At 46.6% G+C, this 19,007-nt stretch overlaps 1 protein-coding gene across 6 annotated transcripts in view; it reads left to right on the top strand.

The window, feature by feature from the left end:
- Pax2 (paired box 2) overlaps window positions 1-19,007 on the top strand; it is a 92,376-nt gene that overhangs the window by 69,326 nt on the left and 4,043 nt on the right. For all 6 annotated transcript variants that reach the window (XM_042689321.1, XM_042689320.1, XM_042689319.1 and 3 more), the window contains exons 7-9: window positions 1,738-1,913; window positions 4,456-4,582; window positions 18,871-18,972. In XM_042689321.1, coding sequence (XP_042545255.1) covers window positions 1,738-1,913; window positions 4,456-4,582; window positions 18,871-18,972 — 405 coding nt within the window. The remainder of the gene's footprint in view (window positions 1-1,737; window positions 1,914-4,455; window positions 4,583-18,870; window positions 18,973-19,007) is intronic.

The raw sequence follows: 19,007 nt of genomic DNA, 5'->3' as shown, positions 1-19,007 counted from the left end.
CCCCCACCCACGTGCACATGGCCTATCATAGACCCTTATTTATCTAGATGCACAGAGAAACCATCACAAAATGGGATAAAAAAGTATAGCACACTTCACCTACATGCAAAGACACAAACCATCTAAGACTAAAAGCCATTTTAGAATCTTACACAGAAAACAAAACTCCCATGTTTTGTGTTCTCAGGAACATGGGAATGCCTTCAAGGCTGCCTCTCTCTCTCTCTCTCTCACTAACATGCTCTCTCTCCTTCCTTGTCTCTTTTCTCTCCTCTACTTCCAATCTTTCTTCCCTCCCTATATGTCTAGGACACCTAGACACCCAAACAGACAGACAGACAGACAGACAGACAGACAGACACACACACACACACACACACACACACACACACACACAAGAGTTTTCCTACCCCTTCCACAACAGTATGGGAAGACTGAAGTTTTTTGTTTTTGTTTTTGTTTTTTGGAAAGCAGGACCCCCTGCTCCATCTGGGAGGACAGCAAGGGAGGATGGCTGCAGGTTGAGGTTAATCAATATGTAATATTTTCTATGGTCTCCGAAATGATACTGTACGGTGTTACTGTATATAATGCAATATTGATTATATCATATCGTATAATCACCTATAAACTGATATATATAACTGTCCCAGAGGTACACCCTGGGGCCTCCAGCATGGGCTGGCCCCAGGCCCAAGGCTCACTAGCTGGTCTTCAGCAGAGGGAAGCCCAAAAATGACAAAGTAGGGCTAAGCTGGGGGCCAGGAGAGTTATGGGATGGGGACTCAAGGAGAGGCAGCCGAGCAGGCACTTTGTCCACTGCATGTTTTGAAAGCTTTTGGAAGACAGCGATAGCAGAGTGGCGACAATGCCTGGGCAAAGCCTAAAATGGTAACAGGATTGACCAGTGGCCCCAAGACAGCAGGCACTGTTGGGGTTCTGCCAAGCCCCTCCTTTGTGGAGCATCTCGGCTCCCTGTGGAAACCCACAGGAAGTCCCAGGTGCCCGAAGAACTGGCTCCTAGCAGAGGAGTGCACCAGAGTTCCCTGGGAAGAGGAGTGGCCACGGCACAGCTGTATGCAGGCCCCTGTATTCTGCTCACATGGGTGCTCTGTAGTCCGCATGACTCCTCTTCCTTCTGCTCTGTCTCATCTTGGCCCAACCTGAGCTGAGCACGTCAGCCTTGCTCTGAGATACACTGCCCTTCCCCCCCCCCCTGCTTTCCAGGGCAGTTAATGACTTCACACAATCTCTGTATTACATTCAGCCTCAGAGATTTGATGATTTTCAACCCTTAGAATCAGTGGAACTGAAATTCATCTCAGAGCTGAGTTCAATTCTCCACAGGCTTGGTAACGCCAGCCTGAGAACTCAGCTCCTCATCCAGGCTGAAATAGGATGAAGGGGCAATGCAGTTCCTGAGGAAAGATGCCCTTGGGAAACAGCCCAGGGAGCCCCTCTGGTTCCCCTCAGCCCAGTCCCCCCACCCTCTGTGCCATTACCCCTTTTCCTTTCTCTTCCCAGATCCTTTAGGGATCTGGCTTCTCTAGCCAGGCCTCTGAGGGAGGGCCAACAAGCTGGACCACTCTCTCTAGCCCATGAGCTGGAAGGACAGGGTCTGGCAGGAGTACAGATTCCTGGGGGTAAGAAACAGGCACTTAACCCCTTGTCCCCTGCACTCTTCCTGTGTCTCTGCTGGCCTAGTGCTAATGCTCCGAGTATCCGTGTGTTCCCCAGATGTGTCTGAGGGCTCAGTCCCCAACGGAGACTCTCAGAGTGGCGTGGACAGTTTGCGGAAGCACCTGAGAGCTGACACCTTCACCCAGCAGCAGCTGGAAGCTTTGGATAGAGTCTTTGAGCGTCCTTCCTACCCTGACGTCTTCCAGGCATCAGAACACATCAAATCAGAACAGGTGAGGAAGGAGTTTCCTGCTGGCCACAGAATTGGAGAGGAAGTGGGCAGAGCAATGCCTCTGGAGGACTTGCATTCCAAATACCCAGCACTTCATATGTTGCCATACATGTGTGGTGTGAAAATTCTGACACCAGGACATCAGAATGGAGTTAATAGAAATTATTGTGCTATATAGCAATTAGGAAATGAGGGGTTCTGGGCTCACACTTGTAATCCCAGCTACTCAGGAGGCAGATAGTGGAGGATTGTGGTTTGAAGCCAGCCTTGGCAAAAGCTATTCAGATCTCACCTCAGCAGCAGCAACAAACATGTGAGTGGGGTGGTGGACACACCTGCCACCTCTATAGGAAGGCCTAAATAGGAGGATCAGGGTCCATGTCAGCCCAAGCAAAAAACAAAAGACTATCTGAAACAGCAAAAATGGCTGTGGGGGAGGTTGGCTTAAGTGGTTAGAGGCCCTGAGTTCAAACCCCAGTACCACCAAAAGAAGAAAGAAAAATGATGCGTTTCAAGTGATTAAATCTTATATCCATTAAGGACCTCTGTTTCCCCATCTGTGGAACAAAGGACTTTGATACATGACTAGTCAGATCCCATCCAGTCTGTCATTCTGTGGCCCTAGTGAGGACCAGGGGATGACCAGGTATCTGCCTCTAAATCTAAGATGGTACATCTTAGTTGGATGAGCTCTTTAAACATAAGCACTTGAGGACTCAAACTATTCTCTTGCATGTTCCCTGGCTTCCACTGTCATGGTCTTGTAGAAAAATCTCTGGAGCTCCTTTTGCCCAGTGTCAGGAGGAAAGCTCACTGGTGGCCACCTCCTGCTACCTGGTCCAGATGCCCAGTGTGATCCTGGGCAGGCTGACAGCCTACTCTGACGCCTTCCTACAGACACAGCAGAGACCAAAATGCAACATGCACAGAAACCCATTTCCAGCCTCTCATTTACAGGTGCTTACATACCTCCACCATTTGCCTGTACCCTTCACCCTACACCGTTCACAGTGCTCATGGCACAGCTCCAGCTGCCCCATTAGAGGCAGTAGCTACCCCATAGAGGGCAGGGCACCTCTTCTAGCACATGCCTCCACCCACATCAGTGTAGCCCCTGGCACACCCCACACATACAGTGATACCCTCCCAACCCTCCCACACCTATGGCCTAGGCCAGGCAGGCCTCCAACCACAGCACAACCCAGCCTGCTGTGCTCACACGCGCCCCCACACACGTGTACACCAGCAAAGCCCTGCAGGAGCCACATAGCACAGCTCTGTTCTAAGACTCCAACAGCTCCTAGCCACTTGCCTTTCTCTCCGCCTGTTCTTTTATCCCATAAGCTGTTTGTCTTCATAAAACAAAAATCAAAAGTCTTTTTAAGGTGCCCTGAGCCATAAACCAACAAAGGAGGAGCCGGCCAAGGCGGGCGGCTCGGTGCACCCTCCCTGAGTCCCCGGCTGTATTACAATGAATAACCTTTATTTACTTTCATTAGACTATTAAACACCAGCACAGTCATTTTTCCCCCTGAAACTCGGAGCAGGGCCCATAAAGCAAATCCGAAGCCTAATTGAGTTCATTTTAATTTCTCTCCGATCACAGCGAATTACTCTGGTGATAAATCAGGGGGCAGCTTCACCCCCAGTAGAAGGCCTAATTTGCAGCTAATTACAAAACTGATTTCTACAGGAAGATCAATACGAGAAGGAATTGGAAATGACGAGGCAATCCCATCCAGCCAGGGAAGGGAGGGGGTCCTCTGGGGGGGGGGGGGGACCCAGGAAGCGGAAGGGAAAAAAACAGACCCCGAAAGAGCAGAAAATCAGTTTTAATTTAACGTAATATTAATCAGAGCAACTTTTTCTGCTTTGTGTAGGCGCCTGGTCTGCCCAGCTCAGGGGTCTGGCTTGGCGGTAGCTGCAATAAAAAGGCAATTACCCAAGTGTTTCGGGCAGGACACCCTTTCAGAGTCAATGACTGGCCCCCTCCCACCCTGCTGTTAGCCATGTGGACTCTTCCCCTCCCCAATTTCATACCCCAGTGCACAGGCAGAGAGCGAGGGGCCGGTGGGGCTGTCTTTGTTTGTTTTTTAAAAAGGGTCACCCATACCTGATCAGGCAGACCAGCAGTGCCAGGCTGGAAGCCTCAGTAGGCCCCTCCCCCAGCTACTAACTCTGCCATCATGTCAGGACATGATGAGGATAAAGCCTCCTCCCCCAAATTTCCTACTCTCTTGTATCTAGACACCGCACATCTCCGCAGGAGCACTCTCACTGTTCAGATCCCCTCTGGAGTTTCTTAGGCCAGAGCGTCCACCAAAGTTTAAAGGATACTGAGAACACCACCCATAATATGTGGTCCGTCACTGCCACAACATTCTCCCATCACTGCCCAGGCTGCCCCTCCCTATCTCCCCTCTGCTGGGCCATCTCCTTCCACCCCATCTGGGAGGGTCCCGTTCCTCCTCTCCATCTGCACACTGAGCCCTTTCTCTAAGTGTGCATCAATAGAGAGCTGTCACTTTTCTCTCTCCTCCCAGGGGAATGAGTACTCCCTCCCAGCCCTGACCCCTGGGCTTGATGAAGTCAAGTCGAGTCTATCTGCATCTACCAACCCTGAGCTGGGCAGCAATGTGTCAGGCACACAGACATACCCCGTCGTGACCGGTAAGGAGGCTTCCAGGAGGGTGGGAGCACTCCTTTCAGTGGGGCACTTCAGACCCTGCCATCTGGGGACCAGTGACAACTGGGCACTCTGCCATGATATCTGCAGTGAGAGAGTGAGTTTGAGCCTCCAAAAACCTAGGGTGCTTCCTGAAACAGATGTGTGCAGATGTGGGGGAAAACATTGTGGCCAGGAGGTATAGCTTCAGCCAGGAAAAGCAGAAGTTTGGGAGGTGCTGCTGGTTCTCTCTGCTGTCCTTCTACCTTCCATCTGCCTTTTTTCTTGCCTCTCCCAAGGCACTCAGACTTTTGAGCCTCTCCTTGGGATGTGTACTGAAGAATTCGGAGGACAAATAGGCCAGACTGGCAAGAGTTGATCATAGATTCCCATTATCCAGCCTCCACATTCTTCCCCTGTTCCTAGGCTCTGGGGCAACCTGCTTTCCTCTCTGTCTAGGTAATACAGGCGGCTGTGGCTTTTGGCTTGAGGGCATGGCACCCAGCTCTATGGAGTTAGAGAGAGACATAATGATTATAGCATTTTCCCTGCTTCCTGGAGAAGTCACTGAGGCCAAAGTTGGTCAGGTAGCCAAGTGGTCAAGGTGGTCAGGTGGTTAACTGCAGGAGAGGGGGCACCCTGGCCAGGAGCCCCAAGGAGCTAAAGTAGCTGGAATGGTCCTGCAGGGAAGGGCTGGTGAATGACACTTGGGGCCAAAGAGCTGAAGGCGTATGGCACTGCAGAAGAGTTTCCGGGCCAGGGGAGTGCCCAAGTGGGAGAGATGCACATTGAGGTGTTATTAAAATTCACCTAATTATTCTGGAGACACTAAAGCCAATGTGCCGTTTGTTCCTTGAGAGACAGGATGATTGAGTCTCGGTGGGGATTGGGAGACACTGAGGCGTTACCTGCCCACTGAGTGGAGGTAGCCTGGGAACGTGGCAGAGGGACTGCAGGGAAGTCAGCTCAGAGCAAAGATGGGAAGCAGGCACAGGCCTTCCTGTAGAGCACGATTCTGGTGGTGATTTAGAAATGAGCTGGGCATGGTTCAGGCGCAGATGGGCTTGGAGTAGCCACCCAGCCTCTAGGGGGCTCAAGGGAGCCCTTTTATTAGCTTTCTAAATTTCTCCTGAAGAAATGTCCTGGTACCATTGTGTCTAGTCTTGATGGAGATGCACTCTTTGGCTAGGAGTATAACTACTAAGACTAGAAAGTGCTCCCAAACTGACTGAGCTGATGGGAGCAATAGGCTTACCTGAGTCAAAGTACAGATTAGATCAGCTAGCTCTTGGCACGAGCTTCTGCAGCCCTACTTGGGAATTCTCTAACCTACTTGATCTTCTGACCCAGGGCAGGCCACCTCTCTGGTGCAGTGGTCGCTTCTCAAAGATGGCCTACACTAGACAACTGACCACAAAAACAGAGTGCACAAAACTTTCCTCTGATCCCAGTATGCTCCTCTGTGCTCAGGACCACTGTTTAGAAGGCAGGGACTTCCTGGGGCTGGACATGTGGCTTTTCCGGGTAGGGCTTCTGCCTCAGGGCACCCTGGGAATGGTGCAGAAAAGTGCCTCCACCTTGAGCAGCCCCCACTCGCCTCCCCCCCCTCCTGTGGCCCTGGAACAGTCCCAACTCAGCCTGGGAACATCTCCGGCTGATCCATCTGGATCCAAGTGTGAGAAAAGTTCATTTCAGACCCAGCTTGACATTCCCAGGTGGCAAGTTAGCACTAACATCTCAATCTGTATGCGACATTTCAATCAAGCGAGGAGTAACAAAAGCAGAACCATTAACATTCGGAGCTGTTCACCAGTGGTAATGACGGGGAAACTCACTCAGAAACTGGAAATTACCAAAAAGAGAGAAGTGTATGGAGGAGTGGGGGAGGGGTGTTGGGGGAGGGGGAGCAGAGAATGATTTTATCCACACTTAGGCCAAGATCCAATGTTTGGATTAATAGTGCCATTACCCAAGAAAGGGATGCCGATTATGCTCATTCTTAAAATGTTTTTTGCTGGCAATTAAACGGCTGCAGCTATTGATCTTTGTTGATTTTATGTCCTCCTAATTTGCATAATCTATTAAAGATGAATGATTCATGATGTGTTTATTATGGGGACAAACAGAATTTGCTGGAGGTACTGTCAAGGTGAGAAATGGGGCATTGCCCAGAGACTTCATGGAGCTCTCTGGAGTGAGTCCAGTTCAGGTTAGGACTTTGTGGACAGTTATGAGCAGTGTCAAGAACAGCCAGAACAGGTGGACTCTGGGTAAGTTTTAGAGAAGTATCGGTGTCTTTGAGTACTGGGCCCAAGTAGGAGCGAGGGGTGGGAAAGGCTCTTAGTATATTTGCAGGAATTCCTCTCAAATAGTCTTTAAAAAGATTATTTCATTCAAGAATAGTAGGGGACTTAGTAGAGAAAGAAAAAAAGCCTTCCTGGTAGGTAAGTATCGTACCAAGTGACTGTTCAAGTAAGAGAGTAGCAAGTTCATGCCGTGCCCAGAGCCTGAGTGAGTGTTAAGGAGTCCTCTCCACTTTTCACCTTGCCAGCACCAACTCATCTTCCTTCCTGAAAAGATAAAAGGAGGCAGCAAACTTTTAGGGATGAGCCCTGAGGAAGCTGGCATTATAAGGCCTTGGCCTAATCTGAAAAGCCAGAACTTATTGATATTCCTGCCACCTTCTGGCACTGGAGGCTGATTTCAGACTTCACCAGCCACTTGATGCAGCTGTTCCACAAGGTCAGGATTGAGAGGATGGAGGAGCCTGGACCATTGTGTAGAAGGGCGAGTGGGGCCCAGTGGGCCAGGACACAGCTAATCACATTGCAAGCAACGGTGGTTGCCAGAAGCTAGGACTCAGCCGGTTGCCTCCCCCACTCTCCTTCCACCAAGGAACGAAGGCAAGAGATGGATTTTTTTTTCTAGGTGGTGTTTGCAAGTTCTGCCGAGATTTTAATTTTACTGCATCACAACTCAGCAAGCTGCCAAGTCAAGCTGGTTATTTAAATTTATCACCCACTCTCGCTTCCGCCGCTGGGCTGCTCTAGCTCTGCAGCATCTCTTCTCCTCAGCCCACTGCTCTAGGCTGCTGGTCTGGAACAGAGCCGAGTCTCCTCTAAGTGATAAGGAAAAAGAGACCTGCTAAATGAGAGAATGGGCCGGGGGCACTCTAGCCTCAGGCTTCTTGGGATGGCTGTCTACTGCCACCTTCTTACCTCTATAAAGGACGCCACAGGAGATGGTCACTAACCTCTCAAAGTCCCCAGGCTGTATAGGTGCAGTTAAAACCCTGATTATAACTATCTGCTGGAGCTTGTATTCTCTAAAGTCTCCCATCGCTGATAGAAATGACAGCCCCTTTTCTCCAAGGCTTGCTTACCTCCCTCCCGCTGGGCCAGGCCTGGGCTAGGCTAGGGGCTACAGTGATAGGAGAGTCTGCAGGGTTCCTGTCAGTCTTGTTAATCTGGGTAAAGAAGAATAAGAACTGGTTTTAGGATCCCTAAAGCCACTGGAGATGGCTTTGGAGCATTCAGAGAGTCCAGTAGTGTAAGGAAGGTCTAGAGAAGAAGAGAGACAAGCTTCCTTCCCTGGAGACCACATGGGCCAAGATGATGGTGAAGGAAGTTAGTGACAGTGCAGCTCCATGTCCAGTCTTGAAGCATGAGGACACACATGTCCCAGGAGCTGCTGCACAGAGCAGGCTTCACTGGCCTCTAGTGGGCATCAGTACCAAGCACTGGGAGAGCCTGTGTGAGTGTAATTCTCACCACTCTCATTTTAGTTGTAGAGAGGTGTTGTAGAGAGGCAGGCTAATCTTAGCAAAACATAGTTGGATAAAATACAGCAACAAATAATATTAATGTAACAGCCAATCCTCACTCTGGTGCCAGAAATAGAGGACAAGTTAAAGCCAGATCAGTATGTGAGACACTTCCGGTATCACACCGGAGGTAGATCCTAATGAGGAAAGGTTAAGATTGAAACACATCAAAGAGTCTGAGTCTGGATCAGAGTTCAAATATATGCTAGAAGCATATTGTAGGAACCTCAAGCCAAGAGCTCACTTAAGCTTTCATCCAGAACAGATTCCTTCCAAACCTCAGAAAGAACAATAACAAAACATATAGAGGCATTCAGCAATCCAAAACAGAAGGACTACCTATAAGGGAAAGAGCACTGAAGAGTGCTCCATAAAAATTACATAGCTCGTGCGAAAGCAAACTATCATGAGCGAGCGTAGCAGAAACTACACATAGGACAGTTAACACCTCCAAGAAGCAGAGATCATAGAATTATCCAAATGGGAAGATAAACTAAGCATGTTCAATATTCTAAAAAGATCAAAGTATAAATGGTGTCTATAGCACAGATCCAGATCCCCAGAGCACCTTCCCTTCCCACAGCTCAGCAAATTGTCAGATAATGGAGATCAAAAATGACAAAGAATGAAGACCATACTTCTAGCTTATTGTCTAGGAGCCACGAAGACTGCTGGGCCTCAGGCAACTGTGAAAGCAGGGCCTATTCCCTGCTTATTCAAACTCCTAGATTGCGGAGTTCCAGCAGAGTATCTCACCTTCCCTTTAGAAAAATGTCTCAACACTCGAGAGTTGGGGACCAGGACAGTGCTGCCTCTCCCCTGTGCATGTGGGAAATATACTGACTTCCTCACCTGATAGGGTGAAGTAGATTTTATTCAAGAGATTTAGAGAAATTTCTCTTAATACCTAGAGACTACAGCTTTAAAGGAATCCCTAGTTCAGGTCCAGTGGGTGTTGTCCAACACATGGAGAGGGATCAGTAATGCTGGTCTCCCAGAAACTGGCAAGTTTGAGTGAGAGGTGGGGAGGCTAGAGGCCAGTAAGCCAGACTTTAAAGCTAAGCAGCAAGGTTGGCTCTGTTGTCCTAGACACCAGGAAGATCAAATGGATTCAACCTCAGACAGAAGGGACCAACTCAGCAGCTCCAACTCCTGGCTCACAGGCAGCCAAAATGACCTTTGAGAGGAGAGAGGTGTGGACCCTGGGAAATCTTCTCCACCTACTGGGGGAGTCTGAGAACCAGGCACCGCCTCTTTCCTGTAGTTAACAACCCCGTTCCAATGCAACTGCATTTCCCCCATAAAACAAACACTTAGCCCTTGGCCAGCCCCTTGAGGAAGAGAGGGCAATAAAGGCCCAAGAAGTGCTTCTGAAGGCAGGCTGGAACTCTCTTAGTCTTGTCTGTTGGCTCAAAGCCCCTGATTAGCTGGAGGAATTTAGGGCAGAGACTAGTTGCTCCCCAACCTTGAAAGGAGAGGGTGAGAACACCTTGGGATGTGTGGCAAGTCAGAGGCCCAGTGAAGTCTGAGGATTTGTCTGTACCTACTGCTCTTAGACCCTTCATGTGGGCTGAGAAGGTCCACAGAAAAGAGTAAGACCTCCTCCAGACACCCCTGAGGCCTCTAGCCACCTCCCCAAGGACCTCCAGCCCTGGACCTCATTCTGATTTAATTATGGGGGCATTTCCATAGCAATGAGACATTGACAGATATGCAGGTGCCCTGTGTCTGCTGTTTAGGCAGTCATTGGGTCAGGCTCCTTCCCTTCCTCCTTTATTCAGTCCTCCTCCAGAGGGAAAGGAGGTTGAAAAGTCCAGGCACAAATTTGCTCCAGGACTTGGAGAGGCAGGCCAATTTAGAGTGGAATAAAAGCTGTGCCACCTCAATCTTAAGTCCACATCTGTGTCTACCAGCCATCCTAGCAGTGATGGGCTACCTCTGGCAGAGAGCTGTTTACACCATTATTTGGTACTTGATAAGAAAAAAAAAGTTAGCTGAGGAAAAGTATAGTCTGATGACCCAGCCCTTTTTGAGTAACTAGAAATTGTGTGTGTGTGTGTGTGTGTGTGTGTGTGTGTGTGTGTGTGTGTGTGTGTGCGCGCGCGCGCGTGCGCGCCTGCATGCGTGCTGGTCCTGGGGCTTGAACTCAGGGCCTGGGACCGTCCCTGAACTTTTTTACTCAAGGCCAACCCTCTACCATATGAGCCACAGCTGCACTTCCAACTTTATGCTGGTTAATTGGAGATAAGAGTCTCTTAGACTTTCCTGCCTGGGCTGGCTTCTGATTGATCCTCAGATCTCAGCCTCCTAAGTAGCAAGGATTACAGGTATGAGCCAACAGTGCCCAGTTATAACTAGAAATTCTTAAATAGTGGTATCTCAGAAATGACTTGCTAGCTTTAAAACCAGCCCAGAAAACATGCTTCCCCCAGTCAGCCACCCCACTCCCTTCCCCAGGGTGGGGTCATCTTTTGGCTTTCCTTCCCCATATTTAGCTGTAGCCTCAGGACAGACTAGCCACAGCTTTTTTAACCCTGAGCTCTGGGAGACAGTTCTGCCAGTGTTGCCACTTCAGAGAGGGCTTTATGTGCCTTCAGTCTGGAATCCTCTCCTCCCCAGTGGTGGAAGGCTGACAGGCAGGGAGGGAGGAAATCCTACAGTGGGCTCTGAGAACAGCCTAATGCTCCAGCAGCTTAAGTGACCGTTTTCCTTGGGATTAGGGTTTCACTTACACAGAGCGCCTGAAAAACGCTGTGCTTTCAGAAGGATTAGAGCTGACAATTCAGTGCTCTTAGAGAGCGAAATAAAGCCAGAGAGGAACTGGGAGACCTGGAGTATCAGGAGACTGTGCAAACAAGCTTAACCTCTGCCCACCCAGCACGAGGGTCTCATAGACACAGAGCCCATCCATGAGCCCCTGGCCCAACCTCCCAGATGCCAGCTCCTACCCAGCTCTGCTCTTCATTTGTAACCTGCTCCTAGAGCCAGAGAAGGCAGCTTTGAGAAGTGAGAGCACTCGAGATTTCTCTTCCTCTCTCTGAGCCTCAGTTTCCATCTCTGTAAATGGAGTTGGCCTATGGAGTTCCTTTCAGCTTCTTGAAAATATGATTCTTCCCAGAGCCCCCAGTCTTATTACAGGATTCTGAGGCTGCAGTTCCATGCATAGTCCAGATGAGTTAGATGCAAAATGCCTTCTGTGAGGCCCTGGGCTGGGAGAGTACACAACCCTAGGAGGGCCGTGGGCTACGGGGGAAGGGGTAGGAACAGCATGACTGGCTCTGTCCAGCTGTTTGGTAGTAGAGGACCAGACCTCACTGAGCCCACACACATCATTGCCTAGGACACCTTAGGGACTTGAGGTCCAGCTGTCACTGGGCAACAGATCAGCTAGGAGAGCAGCCACCCTGAGCTGTGGGTACAGCCCCCTCTGCTGGAACTTGGAGCAGGCAAGTCCTGGGTTGAGTGTGGGGCCTCCACAGTACCTAATGGGGTCCTCACACAGACCCATTTGCTCCAAAGAACAAAACTTGGAGGAGGGAGAAGAGTGGCGGAAGCTAGTAACCTGGGAAATAAGAAATAAAATGATACATACAGAAAATTCCCTCTCTTTTGAAAGTATCTTTTACAGATTCAAAGATCCTTAGTTTGGTGTATTATATTCAATATACTGTTATAAAGGGTAAATATAAATAAAGTATAAAGTACATGTATACTTAGACAGTAATTACAAATTTACTAACCATATTCTTATACCTATTAAAAATGATTGTGTTAAATGCAGCCATAGACTGCCAACCTTGAAGAAATCTAATGTCTTCATTTTTTTTTTTTTTGACACTTTATGAGAAGCAGACAAACCTTGAGGGTAGGGGAGTAAAACAAGAGTTATGCTTTCTGGCCTTAGGATCCTCACAGTGTCAAGTAGGTAGCAAAAGTGCTCATTTTCAGAGAAAGATGCCAAGGAAACATATCTCTAAACTCCTTGGATATAACTTTTGCTGTGTAAATCTGTGTCTAATAAGTCTTATTGCCCAGGCTGTCACTAGCAGCAGTTTCTGCTTCTTGAGCAGCGTCCTTTGTATTATTTCCTTAATCTTCTCATGATAGCATTTCCCTGTACTTGAGATAAGCTTTAATTTTATTGTTTCCTATATGATCTTATTTGTTGATATTATTCACTAGTTGCAAACAAATTAGCATTTTACACAAAAGAACAGGTTCTATTTTTTTTAATTAGCGTTGCTTATTAATCTTTCATTATGCTCTCGAAAGTTATGAATACTTTTGACAATATGATAAAGGCCATATACCATCTATACCAAAGGTATGCATTTATAATATCTATAACATTTTATATATAGCTTTCTGCAGGCCCCCTAAAGTGTTTCTTTGGAGTCCTATAAAATCAGTAAATCCCACTTTGAAATCTCTACTGTAGACAATACAAGAAACAGGTAGTGACAAGGTGCTCTATTATAGAAAGGATTAGCTTAGCACCATCCCACATTACTTTCTTGGACCAAATACCTGTCTATTTTCTAGGTCTATAGTATTGAGAATACTATTCTAGAATCAGTTCCCAAATATATTTCTTGTTCCATAGTCCAGGCTTTGCCATCTACTAGCTGTGAAAACATGGACATAATATTTAGTTCCTCCAAGTTTCAGTTTCTCATCTACAAAATGGGGATTAAAGATAGGACAACTGGTAGAGTTGGTATGAGAATTAAATGAGAAAATACATATAAAATATTGAGGACAGTATCTAGTAGACAGTTGGTGCTTAGTGAATGTTAGTGAGTCCAGGTAAAAGGAGAAACACAACTCTGCCTTTAGATCTTTCACGAGACTATTAAAGTAGCAAATTATCTGATGACCAAAGTTTTCCAATACCTTAATAAAGTTTCTGACTTTGCTCTCTTGGTACAAGTGAGAGGTTGCACTTAGATTCTCCAAAACAGTTGATTTGCTCTGGGCCATTTGCTAAGGAATGTCTGACAAAAGTGCACTGTCTGATTCAAATGTAGTGATTGCTGTAGAAATTGGCTTTAGAATCTTTAGGGACTTCTTCAGTTGAACTGAGAAGACATCCTCATCAAATACAGTGCTTCTAACACTTCTGGGTACTTTAAGATTCTCAACAACTACTGTTTCCTGAAGAGGTCTTTGTTTTTCAGAAAACTCTCAAAGGAGATTAATGCTCTGCCCTGTAGAGTTTTACTACAGACCTTCCACATCAGTTGATTATTCCTTGTGTCCTTTTTTTTTTTTTTTTTTTGTCTTAATGACAGTGTAATGGTATATTTTTCTTGTTAAATGACTTTTTTTTTTTGCCTTTTCTGTGACACTTTTGGGGAGTCTGCTGTTGAGTTGTCATTAAAGGGAGTGTGGCACGGACATGGCTTCAAACTTTGGCTCTATCATTTACTAGCTATGTAGTCACAGGAGAGTCATGATACCTCTGTATGTCTTCGTTTTCTCATCTTTATAACAAGGATATTAGGCTGATAATCAACTGAAATGCTCTTTTATCTACAAAAGCTTTGTATCCTTATAAACCAAGTAGCCACCTTCTTATAGTGGTCAATATGAGATTCTTACCTCTTACAGGACAAGTTTACACCACTTGCAATTCCTGTGCAGTTTTCATGTTGCTGGTTTTATCAGTAAGCAGAGCAAATACATTACTGCTTCCTGTCTGCTGGTGGATGGCACATACTTTAAAACTGATATGTTCTACTTTGTAGCTGTTTTCTTCTGTTTCTGTGCCTTGCCTTGTTTGTGTAAAGAACGTGGCAATGCCATATTAGCAGTTTTAGAGTTGTTTTTACGTCCATCTGTCTCTCTGCAGTACTGCAGCCCCCAGTGCTCTGTCAATTCTTCCTCACACAAATTTCATTAGCCATCGATATTCCCTCACCAAAGGAGGTTTGCTCAAAGAATGCTGCTGGGCAAATAGTATGACGAGCTCAGTCATTTGAAAACATCCTGCAATATGTATTTTCTATTATTGACAACATATATTCCAGAAAAATATATGGCTCTGAAAAGAGTTGGGTCAATATTTTTCCTGCTCTTCAGGTATCACTTGTGTACTAATAAAACCATTGAGCATGCTTTGTATGCAGCGGCTTGCATCTTTGTTGACTCAGGGGTCTTCAGCAGGCTCCCTTGGTGGTGACACTGATGTGACGGAATGGGGTACGACCATATGTCATGTGCTAGGATGCTTGACTGTTTTGTCTCATCATGGACCTTTTGTACATTTTTTAAATTGCTGCATGGTGCTTCCAAGATTTAGTTTTTTAAAAATAGAATTTGGAAATGTTCCTTCTAATCAACAGTTCAGTGGGTGGCTTTCAACCTGCTGGAAGCTGGCCATATCATTTTGCAAGTGAGAAAGCCAGTGGGAATAAACTTTGCAATAGGATTGCCTGCAGGTTAACTGCACATAACTTTCTAGTCACCTAGCCTCTCTTCCTCTCTCCTGAAGGTTTTGTGGCAAAACCTTAGAGTATTAGAAATTCATATTCATATGCAGCTGAAGGCCAGAATTCACATGCACTTAAATTTTATTTTTAAAAAGGTATACTCCTTTAACTGGCTTCTTTATAATTAGACATTAAGATCACTGGGCCAAGCCCGACACCAGTGGCTCATGCCTGTAATCCTAGCTACTCAGGAGGCTGAGATCTGAGGATCATGGTTCAAAGCCAGCCTAGGCAAGAAAGTCTATGATACTCTTATCTCCAATTGATCACCAGACAGGAAATTGGATGTAGAGCTGTGGCTCAAGTGGTGGAGCAATAGCTTTGAGCAAAGGAGGCTCAGGGAAGTGCCCGAGCCAAGTTCAAGCCCCAGGACCAGAAAAAAAATGGGGAGGCCAGAAGAAATTAGATTTCCATGCCCTTCTAGTTTTAAATCCTCTATATCAATGGGCATCAGTGGTTCATTCCTAGAATTCTGGGTACTCAGGAGGCTGAGATCATAGGATCATGGTTTGAAGCTAACCCAAGCAGACAAAACAGAGAAACTCTTATCTCCAATTAACTAGCAAAAAGGCTGAGCTGGAGCTATGTTTCATGTGGTAGAGAACCAGCCTTGAAGGGAAGTCAGGCAAGAGTGTGAGGCCCTGTCAGGTTCAAGTCCCAGTTCAAGAAAGAGAGAGAGGGAGAGAGAGAGAGAGAGAGAGAGAGAGAGAGAGAGAGAAGGAAAGAAGGAAGCAGAGAGAGAGATGGAAGTAGGACCAAATGAGGGAAAAGAAAACCCACAACAAAGCAAAACTCAATTCTTCTATCACTGTAAGTTACAAAAGTGATTTCTTACATGGTAGTTCTACTTAGTTCTTGAGTTTTAGGAAATACTTACATTAGTAAGTATAGAGGAAAAGCATTCTATTAAATGATAAAGCTGAGTCACAATAGATGTGTCTCACTGTTAATCTTTCATCATGCTATTGCTTAAGTTGTTATAAAGAAAAAAACAAATTCAAACATTCACATTTTGTTCTAGATTTACATGAAACAATTAGAAAACAATTATAACCTATTAGGAATTGGCTGTAAGTGCAATCAAGGGCTAGGAAATTAATCAACAAGTATTTATTGGTTGTCTACTGTGTTCTCAACTATTCAGAAAAGCAGAAGTTGGGGCTGGGAAGGTGGCTCAATGGTAGAGTGCTTGCCTTGCATGCAGGAGGCCCTGGGTTCAATTCCTCAGTACCACATAAGCAGAAAAGCCAGAAGTGGAACTGTCTCAAGTGGTATAGTGCTAGCCTTGAACTGAAGAGCTCAGGGACAGCGCCCAGGCCCAGAGTTCAGGCCCTAGAACTGAGAAAAAGAAAGGAAAGAAAGCAAGAGAGAAAGAAAGAAAGAGAGAAAGAGAGAGAGAGAAGGGAGGGAGGGAGGGAAAGGAAAGGAAAGGAAAGCAGAAGTCAAGTCCTGCTTTTGGAGTACCTATGATCTGTCTGATGAAGCAAACTGTGACATGAAACAACTGGGCTGATACATTTATGCCCTATAAAGACATGGAAAACAAACATCCTATAGCTGCTTAAGAGAGAAACTTCCCTGATGAGCAGAATGGTAGGGATTTTGAGGCTTGAGCTAGAAGAAAACTATGAATAAGGAAGAAGGAAAGTTCATGGTGAATGCACAGTGAAAACAGTCAAACTGCCCCTGTGCCAGTGACTCACACCTCTAATCCTAGATACTCTGGAGGCTGAGATCTGAGGATAACAATTTAAAGCCAGCCTAGGCAGAAAAGTCCGTGAGACTCTTATCTCCAATTTACCACCAGAAACTGGAAGTAGCACTGTGGCTCAAAGTGGTAGAGCACTAGCCTTGAGCAAAAAGAGCTCAGGCACAATGCCCAGGCCCTGAGATCATGCCCCACAACTGACAAAGAAGAAGAGGAAAGAAAGGAAGGAAAGAAGGCAGGCAGAAAGGCAGGCAACCAAGCAAGCAGTCAAACTAAACCAGGAAAAGTGAAAATCAGAGTTGAGAACTTGGGTGGAGAGAGTACCAGGAGGCTTTGAAAGCCTTCAGTTAATATTCAAACTATAGCCTCAATGGTGTTTTTTGTTTTGTTTTGTTTTTTAACCAAGGGAAATGTGTGATGAAAGCAATGTTTCTTTCAGGCCTGGGCACTGTCCCTGACCTTCTTTTGCTCAAGGCTAGTACTCTACCACTGAGACACAGCACCACTTCTGGCTTTTTCTGTGTATGTGGTACTGAGGAATGGAACCCAGGGCTTCAAGCATGCTAGGCAAGCACTCTACTAGCCCAAGCAGCCGTATTTGGCATGGACAGGAGAAGCCAACCTTTATGGCCAACCAAGGGCAGATGCTTAGGAGCTGAATGATGAAAGTGGTAGAGGAAATGGAAATGTATGCAACAGAGATAGCTAAGGACAACTGACAATCCTTGGTGACTGACTTCATATAGTGGGGGAGGATGGATGAAGGCTGTGTCAAGGACCCCAAAGTTGTTGGTCTTGCTGTCTTCAAAAGGGTTAGTGGCACTGACTGAGGGGAAAGGTGAGTCTGCCTTCTTATTAGGTTTGAGGTGACAAAGCAATAGTGAATAAGAGTGTACAGCAGGCAATTGGAAATGCAAAAATCCTGAGCCACAGTTCTGTATACTTAGAGAAAGAAAAAGCACTCAGAAGCATCTAGGTGGAGGTGAAGAAGGTGATAGGAAATGAGGACATCTTCAAGGGGACAGTCGCAAAGAAAGATGCTTAGCTGGCCATGATGTTCCAGGCCTATAATCTGAGTACTTAAAAGAGTGCTCAGTAGCTACAGTGACGCAATTGGTTAATGCACGGTACTTATAAGAAGAGTGCTCAGGAGCATCTTAAGTTAGAGAACAACCTTAGTGAGGCCCATCTCTAATTAACTCATTCATTAATTTGGAAAAGGAAGAAAGAATGAAAGGTAGTTTAGAATAGTAATGGGAAGATGATGACTAGGATCTAACTGAAGAAAAGAGTGAACTGGACAAGGTGTGCAGAGACCTATGGCTTCCTTCAGCTATACCTTGCCTTTCTAGGCTAAAGAGAGGTAGAATGGCACTAGCTGGCAAGAACAATAAAGGAACCCTACAGAGAATGCATGGGCCCCAAGAGAGAACAGAGTAGCCTCTAGTATGTGGGAGTGTGGGAGATGGGAGAGACCAAATATCATCATTAAAAACTGGAGTATGCTAAATGTCATAGCAGTGGAGGGGACAGATAAGGACAGCCATCACATGCAACTGTGTTTCAAAAGAATCATCTGTGAATTGGGGAATCTCCCCGCTCCTCTACTAGCTAAGGAGAGCTCATCGTTAGCTAATAGGAGGCCTCAGCCACTGGTAGAGGTACCAGATTTTGCTCATTGGAATTTAATCTGATCACCACACCGTTGGTTCAAAGTTCCTGATTTATCTCAGGAAGGAGGTGAATGGTTTCTATCCTGCAAATGCACAATCGCTACCAGCAAAATACCCCACTGGCTGGTCCCTACCCTCCACATCTGCCAGACACAGCACCAGCTCAACTTGGAGAGGACAGGAAATGCCAGTCAGCCCTTGTAGAATTGGAGGGGGTGGTGAATCCAAGCCTGAAGGGAAGATGGGGTGTTAGGAAGGGAGAGGTAAGCAAGATGACAAAGGTCCATTTGGCCCCAGGAGAGACCACAGCTGACTATCTCTCTGAGAGGGAGGAGTAAAACCAGGTCACCTCCATCTGGTTTGGGAATAAGAAGAGAAACAGATGCACAGAGATCCAAAGCGACACAGAAGGGAGTAACACACACAACTAGTGGTGGACTCAGTCATTTAGGTAACAAGCTTGACTCTGTGCAAAGGCAGCCAGAGACCTGCTTGTTCAGGTACACATCTGCTCAGAGCTCTCCCTGGTATATACCAATGTAAACAGAGGCAGACCCTCTCTTCCAGCCCTCACCCCTTCCCCTTTGTGTTTTTCCAGGTCGTGACATGGCGAGCACCACCCTGCCTGGTTACCCCCCTCATGTACCCCCTACTGGCCAGGGAAGCTACCCCACCTCCACCCTGGCAGGAATGGTGCCTGGTAGGTAACTGCTACAGCTAAGTGGGAGGTACTAA

The sequence above is a fragment of the Dipodomys spectabilis genome, unplaced genomic scaffold, assembly GCF_019054845.1.
Source record: "Dipodomys spectabilis isolate Male_0828 unplaced genomic scaffold, ASM1905484v1 ptg000125l, whole genome shotgun sequence".
In the NCBI taxonomy this organism is placed as follows: domain Eukaryota; kingdom Metazoa; phylum Chordata; class Mammalia; order Rodentia; family Heteromyidae; genus Dipodomys; species Dipodomys spectabilis.
The sequence above is the reverse complement of the archived record's forward strand: the minus strand, read 5'-3'. Positions and strand labels throughout refer to the sequence as shown.